Source organism: Rosa rugosa, chromosome 1 (genome assembly GCF_958449725.1).
Source record: "Rosa rugosa chromosome 1, drRosRugo1.1, whole genome shotgun sequence".
NCBI classification, from domain to species: Eukaryota; Viridiplantae; Streptophyta; class Magnoliopsida; order Rosales; family Rosaceae; genus Rosa; species Rosa rugosa.
In genome coordinates, this window is record NC_084820.1 from 28,980,285 (window position 1) to 28,998,364 (window position 18,080).

Consider the following 18,080-nt stretch of genomic DNA (forward strand, 5'->3'; position numbering starts at 1 on the left):
AATTCTCAGTAGTAGGTTCTATTTCATTAGAGTTTCATTTGCTCTTTTCGAATGCAAGTCATGTTTACTTTAAATGATGTTTTGACTGTAGGATCCTCTAAGATATTGGTAGGTGTCTGAAACTATTTTTGGTTTTGGTTCTGTTTGCTGGAGTTTGAAAGGTTTGCTGAAGTTTCCAGAATCTAGTGAAGATGGAGAAAAGACGCTTTCCAATCACCAAGTATTTCATAGTTTGCACTTCAGTATATAAATTTTGCCTATCAGACATGAGCTTTTTGTATTTTAATTTTGTGAATTTTGAACATTGCTGAGATGTATGAAATTAGTGTAACATTCTCTTTCTGTAAAACTTTTATCCAAAAATAAATAAAAATTGGCATGCAAATATGCATGCCAAATTTTTTTTTTATTTATAATCAACACTTTTGCGACGGCATTTTTGCCGTCGCAAGTGACTTTTGGCGACGGCAAAAAGCTTCCGTAGCCGTTGGTGGCGTCGCTAATAGCATTGGCGACGGCAATTGTGCCGTCGCAATATTCTTGCGACGGCAAATCTGCGACGGCATTTTGCCGTGGCTAAAAATATTGGCGACGCCACCAACGGCGTCAGAAGCTTTGCCGTAGCAGAGCCGTCGCAAATGCTTTTTTGCGACGGCAAAACAGCTTTTTGCGACGGCAGGCCGCCGTGGCTGTTGCAATTTTTTTTTGTAGTGCCAGAAATCCTTTTATGAAACTATTCCTATTTAATTGGCACTGATGGTGATATAATGCTCACCAAAAGCTTAAGAATAAAAACAAATAAGAAGTTCTGTGTTGATATCGTATTGGCAGACCAACATCAGTGCCTTATATCACCATCAATGAAGAACAGAGATTGTATTAAACTATAAATATATAGTGACAACATTGAGACAAGCATGCAATAGAGATAATCATGCACATGTATCACAGCAAACATATATATCAATGAATACAAGGATACATAGGTTATCAGAAGATATGTTGATCAATTGAATCAAGATTGCATGGCATCAGTATGGCGATGACGTGAAAGATATTGGCAAAACTTGGTTCACCAATAAAGTAAACAAACGGGAATTCTAAAGAGAATGAACTCATAGATCACGTTTTATAGTCCAAGGCAACGACGTTGCACCATAAAACATCAGGATCATCATTGAGTAAAAATAGAGGAGCTCATCGTGCTGATAACGTGTTATAAAGTAGAGAAAATATGAGGAGAGAATAGTTGGGAGGAAGTAGAAGTGTTATCATTCAGTCTCATTAGCCTCCTTTATATAGAGGTAGGGTTTACATCAAAGTACATAACTAATGAGTATTTACATGGACATCCACATAGATAATAATATTTACAACATGAATCACTTATTAGACTCATTTTTCGATTACATATCCACAAGAGATTCCACAGTTAAATTGGATGTTATTGAACTAGAAAACCAATCTAAATCAAAATAAGCAACAAACTTAAAAATAAAAAAGATCAGCAGCCCAATTTAGGTTGGTTCCATCATTTTAGGACTGGGTTTGCGCCAAACCCAGCACACTTTGTTCCATCAGTCCAACAATCTTGTTGTGGTTCTATTAAGTTTTAATCAAGTTTGGAAAATCCATCCCAATTTGTGTTCGTCGTCTCTTTTGACCTCACTAAAGGAGGGATATGATTGCGATGGGAGCAAACTGAAAAGGTAATTTAATGTGATGAAGAGGTGGATGCACTACAGAGATGTGTTGTGGCAAACAAAAGAATATAGAATTGGCTGGCTAGTCGTTGCAATAGAGGCATTCGTTCAAATGTCAGGAGTATTGATATAGATGAATTATTACATATTGGATTGAAATTGTTGTGTTCAATTGCGTTGTGAGCTACGGGGCATGTTGTTTATGTGTTAAGAATCATGATTTTGACATGTTATGATTGGAATATATTGTTGGGATACTGAAGTGCACATTACGATTTCGAGAAAAGAATGCTGGAGACGATATCTATGTGATATAAGTTGGGTGTACCTTGGCTTTGGTTCATTCTTATTATTTCAATTAGTTCCTTGGCTACAATTGATAACATGCAAACTGTTCTTTTCTCTAACTCTTCTCAATTTCTCATTACAAAGAGAAGTAAATACTAAATACTGAGAACTCATCGTCGATCTCTACAAAATCATTTGAGAAACCAGCTGGTGGTCATTTGGTCTTTTTATTAGGCAAATCAAAATCATGAATTTATATACTTTCAATGCAATCGAATTCTCAGTCTTGAAAAATTCATCTCATAATTTTTAATCCCATAAGAATATAACCCATTGAAAATAAATTTAAGTTGTACAAAATGGATGAAAATTAGTGACATTTGCCTCGACCAAATGGCCTTCTCCATGCTTGCCGCTACTTTGGATTGTCTTCACTACTTCTGTCAGTCGATCACTCAAATGGTGACCAGAATCATCCTCAAAGACGACGAACCAGTGGCGGATCTAGGATCCGAAAATGGGGTGGGCTACATTTTTAGATCTCTTTCTTTTGGCGAAGCCCAATTTTTTTTTTTTTTTTTTTTTCAGTATAACTATACACAAGTGTAGGAGTTGAGTGTGTATCATTGAAATGGGCATAGCAACCACAATCCCAACAACTGGTGTAGAAAGAGTAGGGTTGATTATTGTGCGTGTATTGTGGAAATGATAGAAGAATAGGGTTACTTTGTCTTCTCAACCATAATTCATTTCCACCAATACGTTAAAACTTCATACCAAATTACTCATTTTTGCTCTATCTAAACAAACCCAAATAAAAGAACTAAGAAAACCCAAGAATACTAACCAAATCCAGAAAGTAGCAAAAGTAGGTACTTGGCACTTTGGGAAGCCTCCAATTCTCACTGTCCCGTGTTATAGCGATTGAAAATTTGAAGGCTGACGACTGAAGGCTGAAGGACCAAAATGGAAGACTAAGGCTGAAGGATAAAGACGGAAGACAAAGGATGATTCACGCAGAAATTTTTCCTTTCTCGAAGTAACCTGATTTGGCTAGGTATGGGACTAGGCTATAGGTATACTTGGGAGATTTTCGACCGAAACTTGGGCCCTTGACTTAGTTACGCCCCTGCGACGAACAAGATTAAAACTTAAAAGTCTGCAGCAAGGTTGTTGGAGTAATGGAACAGAGGATGCTGGTTTTTTTGCAGAGGTTTAGAGAAAGAAGAAGAGAAGAAGAATACGGATAGATAGGGAAGAGGAAAAAGTAGAGTCCAACAGGTATTTTTGTTCTTCGTAATCAATAAGTTTTATATTTTTTTATTAAAAGATAAAACTGATAAAAATAGACTTAACAGTGTCAAGCTCCGTTAAGTTTAAGGACAAGTATCGTGATCGCAATCTACCTATGTTATAGATATACAACTTATCATTGATAAATTGTCTTTACTGTACTTAGTAAACCTTTTACTTGAGTTAATGAAGTTCTATAAATACTTCGAGTCTCTAATATGGGCCATTGCTCCAACATTTCACTGATTTTGAAGGAAAACATGAGCGAATTACAATTTTTTTATCGCTAATTAAGTACAAAAATTTGAATGTAAGTTTATTTAATTTTTTTTTTCCAGCAAACTCTAGATGTAATGTTAAATGAAACGAAAACGAAAAAGAAAAGGAAAATACTTGTATCCAAACCAGTATGTATGTGAGCATCCAAACTCTCTTATTTACATGCTGTCCCATCTATATCATAATTTAACCATTCAAAAGTTAAATATTTAAATATCATCTCTGCAAAAGTTCATTATAAACAATAATCGTTTACTCATTCGTTTGCATCAAACAAATCTACGGTGAAAGTTAACAGTTTAATGATAACCGTCCATTGGTTTGAAGCAATCGAATGAGTAAACGATTTTTGTTTACAATGAATTTTTGCACATATGATCTTTAATGATTGATGAAACTTTTAAATAATACAATCATGAATTTAGATTGCCGACTGTATATAAATAAAAGAGAGTTTGGATGCAAGTATTTTCTAAAAAAAAAAAAAAAAACACAACAAGATGGGGGCAAAACGTACGTGTACGGATCTCACGTGCAGCAAGGAGTAGGGGAATGGGTCCACTTCAATGCTTTTAGGGCACCATAAATCGCACGTGTAAGGTTATAGGCTAGCTAAAGCTTCCTATTTTAGGGGTTTATTGATCTTGTGGCTGTTGACAACTATGCTATAGCACAGTAGCATAAGGGTCATGGGACACTCTGACTACTCACCAGGACCTGTAACGATTTAGGGTTTAGGTCGTTAACCTCTTTACCTTAACATAACATGAGGTAGGAACTAGGAAGAAGAACGCTTTTGGGTTGTCTATGCTAAGATCTCTATCGACTTCGATTGGTATATTAGATGCTAAGGTGGATCGATCGAGTTCGAACTTGAAATCTAGCTAGAGTGGAAACTTTCCAAGCCCTAGCTATCTTCTAATGGTTTTGACAAATTCGTGATCAAGGAGAGGCTTGGACAGCTAAGGCTGTGAGTTTCGTTAAGAGCCTCGCTAGTATGCTTTTTTGAAAGGACAATCTAAAATAATCAATTGAAAAAAAAAAATCCCTGTAAAATGTCATTGTATACACGTGTAGTGATTTTTTTTTTCTTTTTCAAAATTTCAAATAGGCAAAATGGTAGATGACCATTTGATCTAGTGCTTTGGGTCACCTCTTGGTAAGTAAGTGAGAAAATTCATAGACGACCGGTTGTTGTGATAACAAAAAAAAAAAAAAAAAAAATTCAAAATGGTACAAATATTGGCAAGCAAGAAAAGTAAAAGGTCTTTCATCAGTTTCATGCATATATGACAATCGATGTGAAGGAAGATTGAAAGAATTATTTTTGAATACAAATTATGAGTTCACTCATAGCTTTAGACTGCCAATAATACCTCACCATTTTATATGGGTACAAAACTTTCAAGATCCACAAAACCGATATTAGAAAAATAAGCTACTTGGAGACTAGGTGAAAAAGGTCAATCCGAGCAAACTAGAGATCATATAAATCCTACGAAAGTTCAGCATGCTCACTTGATGAGATACTTCACAAAAGTCGATTTCAACCTTTTGGCCATTTCCTTGGCGACTTGGAGCAAATTATAACCCTAAAGAGGATTAGTGGTATATATGTACTTAGATTTAAGGGGAGCCAAATGAGTCGATCGCCTGGTGCCGCAAGCTTCAGAAACGCCTACTGTCAAAGTTTTGAATCAGAAATAAAAAGTGCACTACGATCAAATTATCTGAAAAGATTATCAAACGCACAATAATTCAAATGCCCTACTAGTTAAATTGAATAAATTAAACAAATCACATGTGCTTTAATTTCATGTAGTGTGTATTTGACATGTGTCCTGATTTGTTTTTGATTGCTATGTTAGATATAATCGAAACTACTAACTTGTTGTAATCTTAATTCAAATCTTAGTTCTCCATCACCAGCTAAAGTTAACACAAGGGAGGATTAAATTTCCCACCATGTACATGTTAACTTTTCTCAAGTGTACGTAGCTCTAATGGGATTCATGCACAATTTCAAAATTCAATTTAGAGCTAAAAATATATACCAATACTTTTTCAACGTCAATTATATTGTCCTAATTATAACATATACTTTTCAACTTCTTTTTATAGAACATTTTTTTGATCAATAGTGGGTGTCAATCTATTAAAAAATAAATGTTTCTTTAATTATTTTAAACTTAAGGAAGCCATTGCCATTATACATACAGTTTGAATTAGTGTAATCATATATAATTAAGCTCTAGCTAATTACACTGCCTTATTGAAGTTATAGTTCATTATCATTATCATGATACCTAACTATGAGCATGTTTAGCTTTTCCCAGTACCAAATGACAATTAAGTCAGCTAGCTAATAATAATCTGCATTTCGTGGCTGCGCTAGTTGATCAATTGATTACAATGATAAAAGGATAAAGCTTCGTTTGTGCATGTGTTATGTATAAACAATATGCTCGATCGATCAAGTCCTGACTTAGACTTAATTAAGAAGAAGAAGATGATGATGATGACTAATAGGAGGTGCACTTTGGTTGGGCACTTTTTCAGAGCTAAAAATACAGAGAGTACCGTGATACATGCAATTCCAATGAAGTATAGCTTTTAATTACTTTCTTTTCTGAGGCCTGGAAAAAGACCCAACAATGGAACACATCGCTTTTGAGACCTTTCTTCCAAAATGGAAACTTGAAATTCTTCACTCTAAGCCAGTCACTATGAATCCTGCAGAATAGTGCAGACTCCCAAGCAGAGCTTTGAATTTCACGTCCACTCCCCCAACCCTTTTCTTTAATCCATAGCTGCTTTTTCTGTCCCCTTTTCTCTTTTGTATGGCATTTTATAAGGAACCAAAATTAATGGAAATTAAATAAATGCAGTCGTTTTCTGGTCAGATCTCATCCAATTGCGATATCCCAATCCTTAAAAATGTTCTTCCCTAATCATTTTTTCTGCTGCAACTCTACTATAGAGACCGGACCATCTTATGGGAATCGATGGCTAGCTATCTAGGGTTGTCTTGTTTTCTTGACAATACTGCTTTGTTTGAATCGAACTGGTTAAACACCATTGGAATGACCACTTTACGAAAAGAGAAGAATAGATCGATGCATGCAATTTATCGATCACCATTTTCTTTGAGTTGAATTCCTAGCTTGACTAGCATAGCTAGGTTTCCTATGTACAGAACTACCTAAGCTAGAATCCTGACACAGTACGTGCTGATTATGGTTTTCCTTTCGCATGACATAATGCTGTAGGAATTATCATATATATATTTTTTAAAGCAAAATTTGTGTTCTTTCTATTGTTCGACATCCGACTCAGATTACAACATCTTTTTTTTTTTATATATATATACTTTTCTAATATATATAATAAAATTTCTTCTTTCCCACAGTCATGCATTATACATTAAAAAGTTATGATTAGTAACTTCAACTTATTGAGTGTAGTATATGTAACTGTTGGAGAACAATCCTATTGAAGATCAAGACACATTTGAAAGTGTCTCGTATGTCTATATAAAAATAAAAATAAAGACTATACCATATTCAAATGTTAGTGGCGATGAGTTAGCTCTTACCTCGCTTCCATATTAGTTTTTACTTAGTGAGTACAAGGTCCTCAATTCGACTTACAGACTAATTGTTGAATATTCTAAAATTATTATATAATCAGTTATTTTTGCACGTTTCTACTAAAAAAGAGAATCATGTCCACGGAATTATAAAAAAAAAAAAAAGCATGCACGGGTACCTTTCCTCCGGTTTGCTTTGAAATTTCAATACTAAAAGAAAAAATCTCAAGAAGAACAAAATTATCTCATATATTATTCTTCGATTAGATGAATTTGATAATTGAGGCTAAGTAACTCTTATGGAACATTTTTGTTTTGATCAAATAAATAATAAATAATTTATATACAATAGCTAGTCTATTGTAAGTCGAACTCACGATCTCCCACTGTGCGCGCGCGCGTTAGGTTCAGCATGTACCTTAAGGAAATCCGTAGTCGCACTTGTGATCTAGAGTGACCAACAAGTCTTTTATAACTTTCCCTCACCCCCTTGAACACCAAACCGATATCCTTACTTTGGTTTCAAAAGATCTTTAGGGGAAAGGAGATTACCTCTATGAATTATTTCCTCATGTGAATAGTAACTTACCATAATAATAAGTACCCAGCAAACGGGTGGATGATGACAAAATGGACTACTACACAAAGTTTATAGGTTACCCATGAGCACCTATTAAAACAAATAACCAAATTTAACTCTTCTCTACTTCTAACAACTTTCGTATACTTTACGAATCAATTAATGTGTGCTTATAACATATATCCAACTTTTTCTCTACTCTTTTACAATTTTCGTATACTTTACGAATCACTTAATGGAATATATGTAGAGAAAAAGTTAGCTAATTTTGTTGATTAATGGGGTAAATTTTGCCAATTCTACTATCTAGTTCAGTAGTTCATGATCGAAGTCTCTGATTACTCCATGTAAGATGTATGCATGTGTATGTATATCCATAAATAGACATGATGGTTGATGAATATATTGGAATACATGTATATGTGGATAGGTGGATATACATGTTGTTGGTTTTTACACTGATAAATTTAATGTAAATCCATGCAAATTGAAACGTTACATCATGGGTTTCTGGGAACACAACTGAAACCCTAGAATGATTGCGTTTTGCATGCGCAAGTGTAGAGAAGCAAGAATTATAACATAGATGCAAAGAAAGTGACCCTGCGTGTGTAAGTATTGCACTTGAAAACAAAAAACCTGACATAAGACACTTGTCCCACCGTCTGATCCAGCACATTAGAGGGTGATGCAATTCAAACATATGCATATATATTGTGTATATTGTTTTTGATATCAGGTAAATTTATGATTGCTATATGCAATATATATATAAAAGATTTTTTTTAAAACAATTTTGATAATTAATGTTATTGGTTGTGAGATACAAACTTAAGACCTCGGTAAAAATTTAAAAGTGTGTATCCCTATTAATTCTTCTACACTATAAGTTTCTATTATCTCATAAGATTTTGTAAACTATTTCAAAACATGAGAGAAGGATGTACTTAGTTTTTCAAATTTTCAATTAACTAATGATGCCCCAAACCCTCGAAATTTTTGTACCTATAGGGTTCATTAGGGCAGGTCGTTCAGTAGGGTTTTCCTTTTGCAATTAGCTCCGACGCCAATTGCAAGTTGTGATTAAGATCAAACATCTCATGTTTCACCACGAATACATGATTAGAAGAAAAAGAAGAATTGCACATCTCGACCTTCTAAATACCAAAAGAGATTATTTGGATGTAGTTTGTACGGTAATGTAGGGTTGCGTTGTAAAAGAGTTCATTTGTGTAGTAACACGACTGTTGCAACTTGTAAAATGAAACAGTTATATATATATATATATATTTTTTTTTTTTGAATTTGGGTTTTTAGGAATTAAAATTTAAAATTTTGGCTTAAAAAAAATGACGGTTAGGGTTTTCTCTCACTTTGAGAAAGCATTTCAACACTCTAAAACATCCAACATTAATTCTTATTCAATTAGTAGGAGAACATAATAGTCATAGGTTTATAGAAAGTTTATCTATTAAAATGAATCTTAGAATTAATCTGCAGTTAATATTCACATTCCACAAAATATGTAGTTATATATTTGATCATCTTTTCCTAGAAACCAATGTTAAGTAAAACCAAAAGCGAAAATTTTAAGCTTGTGTACGTTCATATGAATAAGATGATAAGAAGTTAAAGCTTTGCGTGCGTGTGTGTGGGAAGACTAAAACCTATAGCCACCCGATCGACCTCACTCCAATACGAAAGCAGCAAAAGAAACCAGATATTGACCAAAAGAGCAGGGAAAGTCATTATCGACCTCAACAACAACATCACAACAGAAGAGAGAATCATAAAGCATAAAGAAGCAAGCAAGCAATTGCAGCGGCAGCAGTGCTAGGATTTCAGTGCTAGCTGCTTTGTACTACCATGATCAGGGTCAGCCATAATCAATTAATTTAAGAGAAAAAGAGAGAGAAAGAAATGGAATGGAGAACCCTAGCTAGCTAGCAAAGCTAATTAGTAAAAGCCTGAAATCTGATCAGTGGGTGCAATCCTTGACCCGAGAGAGAGAGAGCTTTACCAGAAAAAGAAATATAAAATTAATTTCAAACCCTTACTTGATCATCGTCATGGGTCCCACCCAATATCTCTGTTTCTCTCTCTACTGTTATATTTTCAACACATTCATCTTCTCCTTTAGTACTTGGTTGCATCATCGATCATGCCCCATTAAAAATCTGCTCCCAAATCATTTCTCTCTTTCTCTTGCTCTGGAACGGCCCCTAGCTTTTCGAGGGTTTTTTTGTCTTTCTTCTCTTTTCAACCACCAAAATTCATAACCTCTGATCGACCGATGTGCTTGCTTGCTCTTGCAAAAAGCTATCAATCAACATAGATGGTACAATTATTTCTGTTCATATTAAGAATCCAGTAGTTGGAGTACTTTAGCTAGTTAGATCGGAATCTTTCTTGATCAAAAGAAGTAGTGGAAAACTCAGATATAGTATATACATCAGCATGGATCACACCAATTACTTAAACAATCAGCTGGGAAACAACCTCGTCTCGGCCGCTGGAGATCATCACGACGATCATGTGGGAATGGAAGATCCCATCCAGCTCCACCACCATCATCATCACCAAATTTCGTACGATTCAGTTTGGCCGAACTTCCCTCTCCAACTACATCATCAAGTGCCATCGTCATCCAGTACTCACCTTCATTATGATCAATTTGGTCATCATGATCAACTAGTTCTACCTGGGAACTATAGTAACTTTATGGATCAAGAAGATATTCAACATGAAGAGGAGCCGGAAGAGGAAGAGGAGCTGGGAGCTATGAAGGAAATGATGTACAAGATCGCCGCGATGCAACCAGTGGACATTGATCCTGCCACAATCCAAAAGCCGAAAAGGAGGAACGTCCGAATCAGTGACGACCCGCAGAGCGTGGCTGCGCGTCACCGGCGCGAGAGGATAAGCGAGAAGATCCGGATCCTGCAAAGACTTGTTCCCGGGGGAACGAAAATGGACACTGCTTCCATGTTAGACGAAGCCATTCGCTATGTCAAGTTCTTGAAGAGGCAAATCCGCTTGCTACAACAATCGAGTCACCATCATCCTCACCAGCAATGCATTAATGTTAACGCTGGAGTACTTGGTACACCTAGTGCAAGTACCGCTGCAGCCTTAGCTGGTGGTGGAGGGGCATTGGATTGGCTCCCACCGCCTATTCCTGGTTCTGCCACCTCCTCTTCCACGGACACTCCGACAACCAGACCAGCTCTTGGATTCACAGCCTTTGAAGGTAGCCGGGGAGATATTGCAGCTTTGAGATTCAATCATGAGGTACTTAGTGATTAATTAGTTAGGCTGTGGAAGCTAAGCTGATTAATTATTATTAATAAGGAATTGAAATATGTATTGATCATGAGTATGAGTGTAACTAAAAACTAAAAAGTGTAAGAGATATTATATTTTGATGGAAGGTCAGTCATGTGGATTGTTGAAAAGGTTGTTACGATATTGTTGACTGTGGTGGTGAGAATAATCATAACTGTTTTCAATTGGGTTACGTACTATCATATTATAAAAGAATATATAATTAATCAGCTTGCCTAGTACTCTGGAACTTGGCCGGAGAGTTTGTTTGGCCGACTCTGTTCCGGGAATTAATAAAACAGTGACGTATATAGCTATTAAATATATGATCTCTCTCTCTCTCTCTCTCTCTCATGCATGTGTATACCTACATAAATTAACACATACGGGTATTGATACATCATGTATGCATTTGAGCATATATAAGTGAGTATATCACGGCCATGAGTTTATTTAATTACTTGCAAGACCTGTGTGTACGTGATGATGATTAATTTAGTTATAGGGTTCTTGACCCAAAGCACCAAAATGAGCCAAAATTATCTCACTTATCCCGGCAATAGATTTTTATTCCCACTAATCCAGTTTAGAGTAAAATGACACTTTTACCCTCAGTCTAATTAAACAACTACTTTCATGCCACCCTCTTATCCCTTCGATCTTCTCTCTCACTCTCTCTGCTCCAGTGCCGACCTGCACCCTCTCTCTCTCTCTCTCTCCTCCAGAAAGCGCCGACCCCATCCTTGTACAGCTCGGCCTTGCCGTCTAGTTTGCAGAGTAGCACAAGAACCAGCCAAGCGATCCGTACTGAAATCGGCGACTCGTCGACGTCGTAGCAGCCGAAGTAGGCTTCCGGCAACCGCGTCTTCGAAATCCTCGAGCATCGTCCGGACGGCCTCGCCGAGTTTAATGAGAGAGTTAATGCCTAAAGATCGGACTGCCGAGGTTGATTCGAACGAGAATATGGACTCGATTTCCGGCCACAAATCGGATATGGCCCGGTACAAATCGAGAGTCCGGAACATCTTCTAGGGAGATTTCTTGCATTTCGCCACCAATTCCGGGAAACCAAACAGTGTCATGGCAGCCTCTTTCAGTAATGATGTATGAAAGTATTACTGCCAAAAGAGAGTTTTCAAGGTGACTTTCACGGCCAAAAATGGTAAATCTGTGTTTGGTTTGGAATTGAAATGAAAGCAGAGACAAGTAATAATGTATAAGCATAGAATTGGTTATAGTTTGGGATTTAATGTATAGAAAACGAGGCTGCTAGCATTTGCTTGGCTTTAAATGTTTTCAGATTGTTCAATGTCTCTGTTTTTCTCTTTTCTTGACTGTTGAAACAATGGTTAGGAAACTATGCTCATTTACTTGAAACACTACTTCTGAAAATGTTTTGAGATCAACAAAAATAAATAAAAATAAAGGTGGTTGTGATGTTTTTCTTGTTGGAAAGATCATTTGTGGTATTTTTTGTTGTTGTTGGTAAAACGGGGGCAGAAGGTCCAGAAAGAAAGAAAAAGGAAAAAAAAAAGGTTATATTGGGGGGCAATAATGGTCTGTTAAAGGTCTATTGGGAGGCAATATATGTCTATTGGGGGCAATAAATGTTTTGAATTGATGTAATTTCCTCATTTTTTTCCTTAATCAAAGTTTTATTTGTCTAATTTTATGGAGATTTGTTCCCATTCTGACGACCGAAATGTCTATTGGGGGGCAATACAGGTTTGTTTAGGGGGGCAATAAACCTCTCAAGCCCCATATGAGATCTTTGACAACCTCTTTAGGGACTTCCGGCGAGGTTTCATAAACCTCTATTGCCCCTCAATAGATCCCTCTATTGGGGTAATAGAGGTCTATTTGGGGGCAATAGACGTCTATTTGGAGTGCAATAAACATTTCCGGCGACTTATGAGATCTCCAACGACCTCTTTGAGGATCTCTGGCGAGGTTTTCAGAAAAGTCTGGTGGGCGGCGGCCGGTGATCGGAATCCGGCGACAGACGGCCGAAATCTGGTGATAGGTGACCGGGCTCCGGTGAAGTCTCCTATGGTTTCTCTCTCTTCCATTCTCTATCTCTTTCTCTCTATGTTAGAAATGGGTGAGGGTAAAATAGTCTAAAAAAAAAGAAAAAAAGAAGAAGACTTTATGGGGTATTAAGGAAGGTCTCCTTAGAATGTTTTGGGTAAAGAGGAATTAAAAAAACTTAATGGGGTAAGTGGGAAAAAAATCCCTAGAATTGGGTTAAATGGACAAAATCCCTTAGTTATAATTCTTGAAGCAAGATCATATATAGTTATAATTCTCACCAGATTAGAGGGTTTCTTTTTTTGTTTAATTTGAAGAGGCTCATAGTGGCATGAAATTATATTTTCCCTGCCTAGCTGCCGCTGGTTAGAGAGGGAGAAACCCTAAATACGTCTTATGACTATTCATGTATTGTTATGATCTTCTGATATATTTAGCCCAACAGATAATTAAACCTAAATAATTCGAACTAGGCATCTTTTATAGATTAATACACTGTTAACCCTAAGAAAAACTCATTTTGACGGTGTATTTGGACGTCTATGCATGCTCTCTCTCTCGCTATATATATATATATATATTGGGTTTCCAGCCCATGAGTCTTTCCTAAGACAACTGTCTTTTAGAGTGTGAGAATTATTTACCCAATACGTTTTGGATTCCTATTGATGAATTAATGGAGTTCCAATAAGGAAGGAAGATCCTTATTGATGTAGGATTTACCTGTAATCCTAGTTGATTACAGAGAAGGAAAAGACATAATTGCCTACCACCAATAGGATTAATAGGTTTCCTAATTCGGTGAAGAAAAGCTTATATCCTTATGGCTATATAAGGAGGGGTTTTGCTCTTGATTTTGCGTCACAGAGACAGTCAGACAGAGAGCAAAGTGTATTCCATTCTCGAAGTTAGAGAGTGAGAGGGCAAAGAAGAGAGAGATAAGAAGAGAAGAGAGAGTCATTGTTTTCTTATTCTTTCTTGTTGTACCCATTATAAATATAGTGGAAGACTATTTTTCTGCCTGGTGGACGTAGGCAAAAGTTTTGCTGAACCACCTTAAATCTGTGTTCTTGTGCTCGTATCTCTGTGGTTGTTTCTCTTGGTGTGCTGTGCTTATTTGTGGTTTCGACTTCACATATTGACCGACTCTCAACAAAATATATATATATATATATATATATCGTATTTCTTTTTCTTTTGGTCGAATAAACTAATGCTCAGTAGGAGGGTAACAAAGCATGAGCGCGCCTAAGCTGATTGATTAATTGAAGGAAATTGAAAGCTAGCCATATGCCTCATCAAATCTTTGGTGGTATTTTGTAGTTTGATGGTTTGTGTGTTGAAAATTACAAATTAATTCATTAAGATTGCTCAGTTCTTAATTTCATGTTTGGCCTGAGTTTTGGAACGAAAACAATCTGCAGAATCCAAAATTTCCAACGACTAACAAATGGCATGATAACGTACAAATGGAATCAGTATGGAGGCATATAATGGGTAACCTATATGGCTATATATGATTTTATAACATGTGTCGAAAGCAAATGCTATTCTGTAGTCGAGTGTGATTCGTTAAATCCATTGATCTGAGCCCTCTTTGTTGGAGAGGAAAGATCTCACATTGGAAAAGTGACGAATAAAATATAACTTATAAGTGAGTGGATCACACCCAATTGTACCGAGACCTTTTGTAATTAAACCCAACACCTATCGGGTGGTTAAGTTAGGACAGTATCGGTACAATGGTGGGCCACGGGCTACGCTTGTCGCTGTTTAACATGGTATTAGAGCGGGTCTCTCTCCAATTGAGTCTCCAATTTCTATGAGCCCAAATTTAGGTTCCTTATATTGCCATCGGAAAATTCTGATTGGATTGTTACCAAGTGTCCGATGTGGGCCTTGGATTGTATTGACCAAGTCTCCGATATGAGGCTTGTGTCCCAATTTCCAATGTGGGAATTGGATTAATTAATTTCACGTGCAGACCTAGAGCTAGGTTGCACGTGAGGGGGCGTGTTGGAGAGGAAAAATCTCACATTGGAAAAGTGACAAATAAAATATAACTTATAAGTGGGTGACTCTTACCCAATTGTACCGAGTCCTTTTGTGATTAAAACCCAACACCTAATGGGTGGTTAAGTTGGGATAGTATCGGTACAATGGTGGGCCACGGGCCACGCTTGTCGCTGTTTAACACTCTTGTGTCACAGAATTATGCAAAAGAATTACGAAGGCAAAAATAGTTAACTGATCTCTTCTTTTTGTTTCGCTAGCTGAAAAGGATAATTACATGCATTATGCAATTGTAAAGAAATAATTACAGAAGCTTGGGCACTAAACAGTGGGAAATGCTTTCAATCTAAGGAAGAGTACTACATCAGTGAAACGTTAGAATCAATTAAAGTACATATCAGTAGTTGGCAAATAGCATTAATTAAATCCAGCAGCGCTGGAGGACCGGTTTCTCAAAGAACAAATCGTTCTTGCTAGGAATGCAAACTCTTGGAGCAAAAAGCCCATATGTGTATCGCCCCATGCATCAATCTGCTAGCTAGTGATAGGCTTAGTGTCCTTATTTATATGTCCAATCTGACTATAGCTCCATCAAATCACAACCCTGTGACAATTTTTGTTTGCCAAAATTACCATTTTATGTTGTTTTTGTTGAGAGTATATAGATCCCTCATGAGAAAATGGGGACTTTGCTTATGAGTTATAAGGGTTTGAGTTACTTCATCCATTGCCAATTGGTTTTGGATGTGAAACCCAGATTAGTCAGGTTATCCCACATGTGAATGCCTCGCGGCCACATAGGCTCCACGTCACTCAATATAAGTTGTCTACGTGTATGGCTTGAAAATTTGCTATACGTGCGGGGACGTGTTGAGAGTATAGATCCCACATGGAAAAAAAAGAACCTTGCTTATGAGTTTATAATGGTTTGGGCCACTCCATCCATTGTCAATTGGTTTTGCATTAAGAAAGAGACTTTTCAAATTTAAACATAAAAACATCAAGAATATATATGATTGTTGAGGGAGACTCCAAACTTGGACATGGCTTTAGAGAAGCAAATTTCACAGCTGATGTGTGGCGGACATTGGACATTCAATAAGAGTTTTGGGAGATGGAGAGGAACATAATAGTTAGAAATGCTATTCTCTTCAACCAAGTTGGGCCAGCTTGTTGTAGAGGCTTTGATATTTAGTTTGTATTTAATTAAAAAAAAAAGAAGATCAATCAAGTCATCAGCTTGGACTTCTTTGATCAATCACAAATCATCCTTTTTCAGAACTTGGTGGTTGGGTTGTTGAAAAGTGAAGATCACACATCATGGAAAAACGACAAAATAAAATATAACTTATAAGTGGATGGCTTATGATTCTCAACAGTATTGAGGCATTTTGAGTTAAAACTCAACACCTATAAGTGGTTAAATTTTCAAGGCTTGAGGGCAGCCGCAAATAAAGTTTTTCTATATATTCTCAAAGTATTATTTGCTCTTTTTTATTTTTCTAAATTTTATTTAGTTTTTTTTTTAAAGGCTGGTGCGGCTGCTCCCAAGTTTTTTTTCTTCTTTTCTTTCTTTCTATTTTATTAAAGATAATAAAGGATTTCACTCCTATCTCCATGGTGACTCGAACCCAGGACCTGGATCCTAGGTAGTGGCCACTCTAACCACTGGCTGGTGGGGCTGTCCTCAAGTCTTAATTAATGAAACTGTTGATGAATACAGAGGGAGATATTGAGCTTAAACCCCTAATTACAATAACCATCTGGAGAATGTTCTAAAATGATATCAGAAGTCTCTACCAAAAAAAAAAAAAAAAAAAAAATCCAACCAGGCACCAACTAGCAAAGAGTGATCTACTGGCTACTCTAGTTGCTTTGACATAGCAGTGACATAATAGAAAGATAACTCGATATGTAACTCGATTATAACGTAGCATAATTACCATAAGCACAGCTATCCTACCATGTTGCCGCCGGAGGATAAATCTGACGACACTTATCTACACCCTGCCACTAGGTGGTAGCAACCATTTGACAAAGCAACGAACTTGCTACCTACCTAGATTAAACAAGGCACTTGGAGTGCACTCACAGACATGTAGCCCGACTGTCCTACACGACAAGTGTAGGTACTTATTACTCTCAAAAAGTGCAAACAAGCTAAATAACATAAATAATAACAACTTCAAATAAAAAAACAACTAAGGCACGACCCAAGAATTGAGCCCAAACCCTAGCCCATGTAGCAAGGGAAACGTAGCCCATATGCAGGGCCTAGCCCAACTCTTGCACAACTTCCACCATCTTCCTACGATCCCTACCGCGCCACCACCTGCAACAGGTTATCTCCATGAGCATGCATGACCCCAAGCCAGTTACCCCCAGACAATCTCTCTACCGTCGGCGTTCCACCAGCCGGATCGCTCCATCGCCCTTGCTCCACAAGCCGCTCCCCACCAACTCATAAACCCACCTTACCCAGAGCAGATCTATGAAAACTCACAACAACCCAGATCGGATCCAGAAGATTGGCAACAACCCATATCAGATTTAGAAGATCACCTAAAACCGACGATCGCACTCTCAACCTCCAACCCTGCCAATAAGAATCGAGCCACCACCTGACAGTGATTGCGTTTCCCTCCACCACCTCCCTCAAATCGCAATAGTCCAGATCGAACCCTCACCGATTGAGGACACCACTTCCTCGGACAACGCATAAGGAGATAGCCCATTTGACGACATTCAATGTCCCGCAAACGCATTGCCGGTCAGTGAGGGAAGATTTTTCTCTAAAAACCTAGAGCGCCCAGGTGCGTTGTAAAGTAAATTTTTATTGGATTAAATTATGTTTAGTCACTGTACTATGACCCTTTTTTCGTTTCAGTCCCTGACATTCTCAATTAATCTGAAAAGTCCTTAACGTCAAAATTTCCGTCTGATTGGTCCCTCCCGCGACAAATTAGGAGTTGGCCTTAGGTAA

General features: G+C 37.1%; 1 protein-coding gene across 1 annotated transcript; it reads left to right on the plus strand.

Moving 5' to 3' along the window:
- The first annotated feature begins 9,795 nt into the window (after positions 1-9,795).
- LOC133733775 (transcription factor HEC3-like) lies at positions 9,796-11,339 on the plus strand. The gene has a single exon (XM_062161417.1). The coding sequence runs from the start codon at positions 10,190-10,192 to the stop codon at positions 11,036-11,038; it is 849 nt and encodes a 282-aa protein (XP_062017401.1). The 5' UTR covers positions 9,796-10,189; the 3' UTR covers positions 11,039-11,339.
- The last annotated feature ends 6,741 nt before the right edge of the window (positions 11,340-18,080 follow it).